The sequence below is a fragment of the Bubalus kerabau genome, chromosome 5, assembly GCF_029407905.1.
Source record: "Bubalus kerabau isolate K-KA32 ecotype Philippines breed swamp buffalo chromosome 5, PCC_UOA_SB_1v2, whole genome shotgun sequence".
NCBI classification, from domain to species: domain Eukaryota; kingdom Metazoa; phylum Chordata; class Mammalia; order Artiodactyla; family Bovidae; genus Bubalus; species Bubalus kerabau.
The window spans coordinates 111,273,760-111,283,835 of record NC_073628.1 but is presented as its reverse complement, the minus strand read 5'-3'; the positions used below and the strand labels follow the sequence as shown (position 1 = coordinate 111,283,835).

Sequence of the window (10,076 nt, the reverse complement as noted above, 5' to 3'; positions counted from 1 at the left end):
CCGAAGAATTTATGCTTTTGAACTGTGGTGTTGGAGAAGACTCTTGAGAGTCCCTTGGACTGCAAGGAGATCCAACCAGTCCATCCTAAAGGATATCAACCCTGAATGTTCATTGGAAGGACTGATGCTGAAGCTGAAACTCCAATACTTTGGCCACCTGATGGGAAGAGCTGATTCACTGGAAAAGACCCTGATGCTGGGAAAGATTGAGGGCAAGAGGAGAAGGCAGTAACAGAGGATGAGATGGTTGGATGGCATCACTGACTCAATGGACATAAGCAAACTCAGGGAGAGAGTGAAGGACAGGGAAGCCTGGTGTGCTGCAGTCCAAGGGGTCACAAAGAGTTGGACATGACTTGGAGAATGAACAACAACAATGACCTTCAGGAAAGCAGCTCTGGCCCAGATGCCTTGACTACACAAGAGCAAGAAGTGACACCCAAGGAGGCTGCCCGCAGTAGGCCTCAGTGCTGCTGCATATGAAGGTGAACCTCTTCCCCACCTCTCCTCGCCCATGATCCATCCATTCTCTCATTCAGCACATGGCTCCTGAGCGTATAGAAAAGGGTCATCACCTCAGCCTGCTCATTCAGCAGTTTTTGAACCTGATAACTGTCCATAAACACTTGGGTTGTTTGTTACAAACATAAATTTCTGGGTGTTTCCTAGACCTACTGAATCAAAATCTCCAGGAGTGTAATTCAGGCACTTGAATCTTTAACCCCCTTGGTGACTCGCAGGAAGCCAGCATGGCCAGAGTCAGAGGCCAGAGAGGAGACTAGGGCTGCCCTCCTGAGATCCTGCCATCACCTGAGATCCATGGGTGAGGAGATAACGCAAGCACAGTGATCACCGCAACACAAGGTACGGGCTCAATGGAACAAGCGAAGAAAGGCCCAAGGCAAGGTCTCTGTCCCTTTGGCCCCAGGTTACAATGATGAGATGGCCCCCACACATACTCAGGAGTCTACAGCTGCAGCAGAGGAATCTTTTAAGGTTCTGAGAAAGACCTGACCCTCCTGCTTCACCCTACCCGTTATAAGAAGGCCAAAGATTTAAACCATATGGAAAGCACTCTGGAGAAGGTCTCAGGGATTTCAGTTGGCTGCCCTTATTATCCTTATCATTAACATTTCTAGAAAGCATTTGCTACCCAACAGACCCCATTCTCCAGCTTTACATGTATTATTTCACCTAATAGAAATAACAAGAGGCTGGTGCAAAGGAGAATGCCCTGCCCCTTTCTTGGGGAGTTCCAGAAGAAACAGCAGTCTGTGGGCTAGCCTTGGACATGACTCTGGAGCAGCTCTTGGATGTCAGGGATGGACCAGTCATCCCTGTGGCAGGAGCCATCCCTGTACATTTCCAGGGGTTCCGAAGTCTGGAGAGAGGCTGGGGGCTACAGGGGACTAGGTGCTCTCTCCCGGCCTCGTTTTATGAGCTCAAGAGTCCTCCAGACACTATCAGATGTTCCCCAATGACCCTTCTCCATTCCTGTTGCTGAAAGCCAGAGTCTAGAATTACAGCCTCAGAACTGCTGACCAGCCCTAAGCAGGGAGGTCACTGTGATGCCCTTTTCATTTGAATGGAGTAGGGGTCCATGGTTCTTTGGCCATGAAGATTAGGCTAGAGGTGAGAGATGGGGAAGAAAAGCTCAAGGCTAGAATTAGTCCATTGTTATCTGGAGTTCACTCACTACTTTGTAGATTATGTTTCATAGTGTTGTACAGTTTACAAAATGCATTAAACACATTGAGCTCTTAATCTTCACAACCTCATTACAAGGGAAGCTTATTAACTGCATTTTGTAGCTAGCGTTTGGTAACTGGCCAAGGTCACAAGAGTTAACCCAGGACTCAAACCCCCAGGTCTTCCGGCTCCAGGATCTCTGTTCGCCATCAATACCTCACATGCAGGCAGACAGAAGTTTGTGGGAAGAATGAATGAATGACTCTCTCTCAGCTAAATACTAAGGAGGACATAGAGATGAATACTACTTGGTTTCAGGAAAACTGAAAGAAACTTCTCCCCTCTTCTGTCTCCTCACACCCACCCCCACAACCACAATCAACATTGGTTAGCACCTATTGTCCATTTTACGAGAAGAGATGAATTATTTTTCAGTGTCAGCAACACTTGAGAGCTGACAAAAGGATGGGGTCTCCCAGAGGGCATTTCTAGGCTGAAGTGTGGCTCCTTTTGCAAAAAACATTCCACAGAAGCTCTGACTTTTTTAATTCATACCATCAAGGAGATATTTGATTGTTTCCTGTAAATGCTAATAATGCAAAGCTCATAAATACTAATGAAATGCTATAGATTAGCAGAGCTCAGCAAGTAACCTGGGGGGTGGGGGTTGCCTAGAAGAGAATTCTTAGATTAAAAAATGTAAAGAATACCTTTTAATCGAATTTTCCCCAGACAGGGTTCCCAAGTGTTAATGAATATTCTCTTTGGCCATATGGAGAGTAGACTCAAATAAGTACCTTTAGGAATCTAGAAGCTAATTATTGACTTAGCTTTTGCTTGAAAAGAAATCTGTTTATTCACATGGCTATTTTAGGTGCCATGGGATGGATGAGTTTGAGCCAAAGTTGGGAGGGGTGGGAGGGCCTGGAATGTTGAAATAAAGACATAATTCAAAGGCATGCTTTTATTTTATCCAACTAAGCAACCTAAGCTGGAATTTGCTTCTTCTTCTTATCTATTGACATGATCCCTTGATGATACTAAGTCCCGTGAAATGTAGGAGGCTCCATGATATCAAAAACTATATCTTTGTCATTCATTCCTGAATCCTCAATACCAAACACAGTTTGTGGTACATATCAGGTGTTCAATAAATATTTGCTAAATGACTGAAGTGCTCTCTTAAAACATCTTCCAGAGCTTTCCAGACCCTCTTATCTTTCCCTGAAGGGCAGCTCTGATCATAACATCTTCCTAGTATGTGCTCAGTCATGTCTGACTCTTTGTGACCCCAAGGGCTGTAGCCCACCAGGGCTCTGACCATGGGATTCTCCAGGCAAGAATACTGGAGTGGGTTGCCATTTCCTTCTCTGGGGTTCTTCCCAACCCAGAGATCGAACTGGTATCTCTTGCATCTCCTAAAACTGGCAGGACTCTACCAATGGCACCACCTGGGAAGCCCGTTATAGAGCCCCTCCCTGCAAAGAAACACACCCTGTGAGGGTCCTCTCTAACCTGGCCACGGCCTACGGTCCTTCACTCTCCCACCCTGAGCTCCAGGCGCATCACAAGGTCCCCTGTTCTCCTGCTGATGTTCTAGAAGTTTCTCTGCCTGGGATCTTTGACATCTTTTTCACACATCTGTCAAGAGCCTACTAGTCTCTCAAGGTTAAGTGGCTCTACTCTCATGAATATTGCCTTACTGTTCTCCAGGAGCTCCACGACCTTCTCTCTCTGGCCGAACCCAGAGTGGGCCCTGATTCACATATGCTCCCCACAGAGACCAGAAGGACCTCAGCACAAGAAAGCTTGTCAGTAAGTGTGGTCTGCTGCTGTCTAATTTGAATCACAGAAATCAGTGCAAGGAGCCATTGGTTCTCAAAACTGTATGTGTAGGAAGGATCGGCTTAGAGAAAGGCACCCAAAGTCTTCCTACTGTAAAGAACCTGTGCACTTGATGTCGTGCAGGTAGGTCCATGGCATGTGATGTTTCAGACACTGGAGGGGCTCAGGCAAAGCCTCCAGCGAGGACACATAACTTCTCGGGATGCTCATCTTTGTTGCACGTTGAGTTTAAGTTCAGATGCCAGTATGCTTTCTATAAACCTCCCCTTGGGCAGGACTGGATTTTTATTGTATGTATCTTCATGCATTTGTGAGGTATCTGACAATGGGAAATAAATTTCTTTGTAGTCTCTTTCTACAGCAGACCAGGATAAATGTTGACTGGGATAAATGTTTCAGTTGATCTGGGGGATGGCAGAGGATTCTATAAACCCTGGGCTACTTGCCAAAAATGGGTTAATTCCACATGAAGAAATCAGAGGCCCAGAGCCACGCTATGAATGGCTCAGCCCTTGGGGATCTGGAGCCAAGCTTCCCAGAATCCTCAGGGCCAGCTCTGCTGCTCACACACCATGTGACCTGTGCCTGCATCTCTTTGGCTGTAGGATGGGAGGAATAACTGTACCTGCTGCATAAGCTTGTGATAAAGTCCAAGAGAGTCAACAGGCATAAGGTGCTTAGAACAGTGCCCAGCATGTAATAAGTGCCATCTTTTAAAAAATAATTTTATTTATTTAATATGTATTTATTTACTCAGCTGCGTCAGGTCTTACTGCATCATGTGGGATCTTTCGTTGTGGTGCGTGGACTCCAGAATGCGTGGACTCTGAAGCACATGGGCTTAGTTGCCCTGCAGCATATAGTATGTTAAGGTTCCCAGACCAGGGATCAAACCCATGTCCTCTGCATTGCAAGATGGATTCTTAACCACTGGACCACCAGGGGAGTCCCATGAGCGCCACCGTATAACATGATGTCAGGCTCCTTGGGCCCAATGGCACAGAAGGAGGTGCCAACTTATACGACCGGATAAACGGTATAAATAATGTTATGAGGGGGTGGGGCCACATGCCTGCAGACCAAGATAGAGATCCTGGGTGGGGCTTGGATGGACACATGAGCACTGGGTAACTGGGACACCAAGAGTGTGTGTTATCCAAGGAATGAGACCTCCAAGCACAACTGCTGGGACAGTGTGTGTAACACACCACCCAGATGTATAACACACGCACTTATGCTCCAGTGCAGGACAATCCAGTGAAGCCTGAATTTCAGAATGACTCTGGACCTAGGTCCCCCCTGGTGCGTCCCTCCACTCACAATGCACCATCCAGTTGCTCACTTAAAAGATATAATTCACATGAAGGTGGCTTAGAAAAATATCAAGTAAAATATAAAGTAATGTTACCATCCTTAGTTTTTCTGCTTGCCCGGCAGCCTTGGAGAGTGAACCCATTGTTCAGAGGTCTGGGTGTTCATCACAGCTTTGTGTGTGATGAGAAGCACACATGTGCTTGTATGTCACCTCACAGACAGGTCACCCCACCACTCTGGGCCTCAGCTTCTGCATCTTTAAGTGAGACAGCTGGTCAGGATGATGCCTAAGCTCTCCAGCCTGAAAATCAATGACTTTTCGATCTTTGGCTCCTGAACAATGTTTAATGCCAAGAGGTCTCTTAAATTCCTTTGACTCATGCCTGTCCTCCAAGTCTTGTTTAGACCCAAGAACCTGTGGATTCCAGAACTGAAGGTGCCTCTAAGATCTTACACTTGTGAGCTGAGGCCTGAGATACATGTGGAGAGTTGGAGAACGTACCATAGGAAGAGGGACCACTCTGGAGAAGCAACCAGAACTGCCCAGCTGCAAGCTTGGGCTCAGGATAGGAGGAGGGAGGCAGCCAGGGACTGCCTCCCAGTTTCTAGGCACCATCACTGATCAGCCTGCAAAACTCTTTTTACTGCAAAGAGAGGAACAGGCAGGGAAGGAGACTTGGGAATATTTAAAGGTAGAAACAGAAAGACCTGGTTTCTCACCCACAGCACAATGAGTCCTTGCCAGGTCCGAAAGTGGAATGTAAAGAGGGAGGAGACATGGGACCAGGAAGAAAGCATGAAGGGACTGTGAGAAAAGCAGGAGTGAAACAGGATGAGGACGGATGACCTCTTAGCCTGGGGAGGTCCAGGGCCACCACGACAGCCAGCAACTCTTGGACATTCTATCTTGTGCTTAAGCTTTCATTAGTGTTAAAAATGACAAGTTGTGTTCATGGAAGGTCAGATATGGAGCTGTCCTGTGGGGAGTATGTGTTCATCATTTCTCAGGTAGGCTGAAATGAAGAAAGGTGGAGAACTACTTCTGTAGAGGGTCCGGAGAGCCAAACCTGTAACCAGAACAGTGTGGGATGCACACATTGATTTATCTAACCATCGTGGAGCACTGCCTACGTGCCAGGTCTGACATCTTATTGACTGTCATATCCTAAGCCCTGTATAGTGTGTACATAGTGAGAATTAGTTAATAACATAACTGACTAAATGCATGCATTTATCTTGTTTATTGAGGCTCAATACAATTTCAGTGAGCTCTGGAACTCTTTGATTTCCTCCCATTTCCTGAGCCTAAAATCAATGATGTTATTAAAAATTATAGACCGTCCCCATGGCGTCTCTCTTAAATGATCCACTGTTCTCTCTTTAGGTGCTATCTGTGGCCTGCCCAAACCCAGAGCTGGAAGAGGGCTAAGTTCCAAGTGGGCAAGCCTGCATCCTCTCACATCCTGCCCTTGCGGGTGGGCTAAGGGGCTCCTCTGGCCCAGCCTAGCCAGGCACCATGGAGAAGATCAGCATGTTCTTCAGTGCCGTCTGGGACGTCATCTCCACCAAACACCAGGAGGGCCTCTTCAACAGCATCTGTCTAGGCATCCTCCTGGGGCTGCCCCTCCTGGTGATCATCACCTTCCTCTTCATCTGCTGCCACTGCTGCTGGAACCGGCCAGGTGAAAACGGCAGACAGCCGGAGCAAAACAAGGGGAAGAAGAAGAAGAAAAAGAAGAAGCAGGCTGAAGAAGACCTCTGGATCTCTGCCCAGCCCAAGCTTCTCCAGATGGAAAAGAGGCCATCCCTGCCTGTCTAGCTAGGCAGGGGGCAGAGGTGTCCTGCTTTGGGGGCTGAGCTGCCTTCCAACCACACCCAATGTGGGGAGCAGAAACCCCTGCAGTGATGCTCTCATGCTCACAGAGGAACTACCCAACCAAGGAGCAAACCTCAGACTGAGTGTCCCTCGGGGCAGGCCTTCCCGGGAAGCACGTGAACAAGTCTTGGGCGCTTTCTCAGCATCTATGTGTCCAATAGCAATGCTCTTTACTGCAGACTCAGGCATGCCTTCCACCCATCTATGGCACATTCCATATGCAAAAGCACAAGGAACATTTATCCATATTTCTTGACATATCTCCCAAATGCACACATGCACGACACCACAGGTACCCAAGCAAGTATATTCTGTTCATCAAATGGTCACTGAATGTCTACTTTGAGCAAGGCCCTAAACGAGAGAGTTCATTGTCTGCTCTTGGAAAAACATCTCATAGGAAGGCCTGGCAGATCCAGGCCCACATGCACAATTATATAACAAGAGAAGCCTACATGCTGTCAATGCCATACACCACTCAGGGTAGAAATGAATGCTCTCCTGTTCCTGTCCCTACATAGCCTTTTACTGGAAATCTTCATAGCTGGACATTCCAGCCATCTGGTATACCCCCATTCCTATATATTGATAAAGACACACCAAGTTCCCGTGCTTCTGGCCTCTCACCTGGGAGGAAAAGTTGAAAAATCAAAAGCTATCGTCTTACAACTCATCACCACTGATGGGTGTTTAATGGTATCCAAGACTTCTCTTTGAGATGCTACCCCCAGCAAGCCTCCCTCCTCCAAGCAAGAACAAATGGCCTCTGGCCATCTTCATGGCCAGGTTTATGCCGTCCACTTCAGTGGACTGCCGTTGTGTACCTGTGCAATGTATGTTTCACAGATGGAAACAGGATGCTACCCCTGAGCTAGGGATCTCCTATGAACCCAGAGGTTTTCAGTGGGGAAGGAATTAAGACAATCACTGGTACAGTTTCACAGAAGGCACACTGGAAACAATTACATAAAGTTATCATGGAGGCATGGCATGTTGCAGACAGGGTGCAGAAGTTACAGAGTTTAAATGAAAGTAGGATGAAGCTATATAGAGATTTATTAATATTTATCTTGAAGCTCAGGCTAGTGCCTTGCACACAGTCGGTGCTCACAACTGTCTGTGGATGCTGTCAGATATGTGATGCTATTAAGGGTAAACTTGTAATACCTCACCAAGTCCCCAAGTGACCGTCTCTTCCAAGTGAGCCCATTAATTGCTGCAACAGGTGGAAGTTGGGTATTGAATTCTGAAGGAGGAGGGTGCATGCAGGGCCAAGGTTTGGGTTGACAAGTGTGCCCTGAGATCCATAAGGACATGTAAGCTGGGTCCATAGTTAGTTGAGCAGAGCGTCTCCCCACATTCTGGGCCAAGTTTGGGAGGCTGAATTAATCCACTCACAGGGTGAACTGGGTGGTATTTTGATTGTCTTGTGACCACAGCACAAAGATGGATAATTCCCGTGGGAGCAGGTTGTGCTCTCAAGGTTCATTTGCATATCTGCAGGGTAGCTCTCTTGAAATATTTTCCGACTGAAACTGTTCTAAATGATGGTGAAATTGCAATTTCATTAATAATGTAGCTAAGCTATGATATTTATAGAAGCAAAAGCTAAATTCTCTAACATTGTTTCACGGAAAATGTCCTGTTTGCTCACTTGAGGCAGCTGGTGGTCACCCGCCTTTCAGGTAAAGTCCAGGTCTAGTCCTGTGGAGGCGAGGTGCCTGCTGGCGACTTCTGCAGTGAGATCTTCTAACGGAACAGCCTGTGAAGCATATTGCAGGCCTGCTTTTATTTTCAAACCGGCCCTGTTCCCCCTTCTTGCCCTAAGTGAGCCTAAATACCCCAGGCACTCAGGCCTCTCAGGCATAAACTGCTTTGACCAGCAAAAGAAGTACCCTCTGATGCTCTGTCCCCTTGTCCTGGAGCATCTGGCCTTCCCCTTCACCTCCCGGAATGACTTCTCATCTCCCCACACCTCCCACCACCCAGCAGGCTGAGTTGCTTATTCTGTCTCCAACTCTCAGCACCCCCCTCAAATGGATGACTTGGGGGAGACGTAGAGGCTGACGGCTGAGACGTGTCAGATACAATCTAGGAGCACTGATCTCCGGGATCACGGAACCACAAAAGTACCATAGTTGCCATGGCAACCAGCTGCTAGTCTGAACTAAGACAGCAGTCCATCATCATCACCCAGGACAAGGCCTGTATCTCCAGGTGCCATGCCCCACCATCTCCTATCTGAATGTATCTGCTCCACCTCCAGGTGTGAACACCCAGAAACACGCTTCTCATTTGCTTCCATAACCCAGGTTTCGACAGCCAAATGCTTGAAAGAAGCTTCTCTCTTATCCCATCCAGCCTCCTCAACAGCCTTCACTGGAGCACCCAGAACAGTGTCCAGTGAGTGAGAGGCCCTCAGACTTTGCTGAATAAGTGTGTGTGTCAAAGAAACAAAAAGCAATTATTGGATTCCACTGCCTTTTCTTCCCACTTTATTGTCATCCTCCTCTCCCGTTTTCTTCTCCCATTCCCCTCTCTCTGTCTCTAGGCAGCACCCTGGCTCCATTCCTCTCCATCTTCACTTCTCCTTCCCACTCTCTGTCCCAGAACTACCACTGGCAGCCAGGGGTCCTTTAGGACTGGAGCCTGCCTGGCTCATCTTGTGGGGGTGGGGTTAGGCTAACAGAGGACAAAAGGGATGGCAAAGAAGAGGCCTCCTAGACCAGCCCAGGCTTGGGGAGGAGCCCCCAGGCCCAGGACTTCTGAACAATCAGAAGAGGTCTTTCTCCCAATTGCTCAGTGGATTCGCTTTGGGGTTTTTGGGGGGCGGTGGGAGGAGGGGAAGATATAGAGAAAAGGCAGTCACCTTTTCAAGAAGAATATAAATGGTCCATGTTGTATAGCATTTGTCAGTATTTTTCTTCCTGGAAAATTTAAATGCACCAACAGATTTTATTTAAATAAAATACTTTGAAACTAAAAAGCCATGTGTAACCTTCTTACTTATGGAAATCAGTTAATTATTTTCTTAACATTAGAGACTACCCTCTCCAGAGTTCACCCAGAATGATGGATGGGGTGACTCCCTCTGGGACACCAAAGGCCCAGCCATCCCTGGGCATTATCTTCCCCCTACCAGCAGAGTCAGAGGTCCAAGGACCAGGGGTGAACTCACACCCCATTGCCTGCAGAGCAGACACCTTGGAGACTAGACACCCTCAGAGATGCCAGATGCAGAAAAACACACTCATATTCCTTGGCAACACTTAGAGAACATTCCCATCGATGAGGTCAATCAGTGTCCTCTTAAAGGAAAAGGGGAAAAATAGAAAAAACTAAGTAAAAATAG

At 47.4% G+C, this 10,076-nt stretch overlaps 2 protein-coding genes across 2 annotated transcripts in view; one reads left to right on the top strand and one right to left on the bottom strand.

Moving 5' to 3' along the window:
* The first annotated feature begins 5,575 nt into the window (after window positions 1–5,575).
* Window positions 5,576–9,710, top strand: KIAA0040 (KIAA0040 ortholog). Its single transcript, XM_055582735.1, has one exon. It carries the CDS (start codon window positions 6,365–6,367, stop codon window positions 6,665–6,667), a length of 303 nt encoding a protein of 100 aa, XP_055438710.1. The 5' UTR covers window positions 5,576–6,364; the 3' UTR covers window positions 6,668–9,710.
* The window catches only part of TNN (tenascin N), an 85,258-nt gene continuing 81,555 nt past the window's right edge, over window positions 6,374–10,076 (bottom strand). Inside the window, exons 21-23 of the mRNA XM_055582734.1 lie at window positions 9,594–9,651; window positions 8,379–8,486; window positions 6,374–6,513 (exon numbers count right to left, since the gene is read on the bottom strand). The gene's annotated coding sequence lies outside the window, so the exon portion shown is untranslated. The remainder of the gene's footprint in view (window positions 6,514–8,378; window positions 8,487–9,593; window positions 9,652–10,076) is intronic.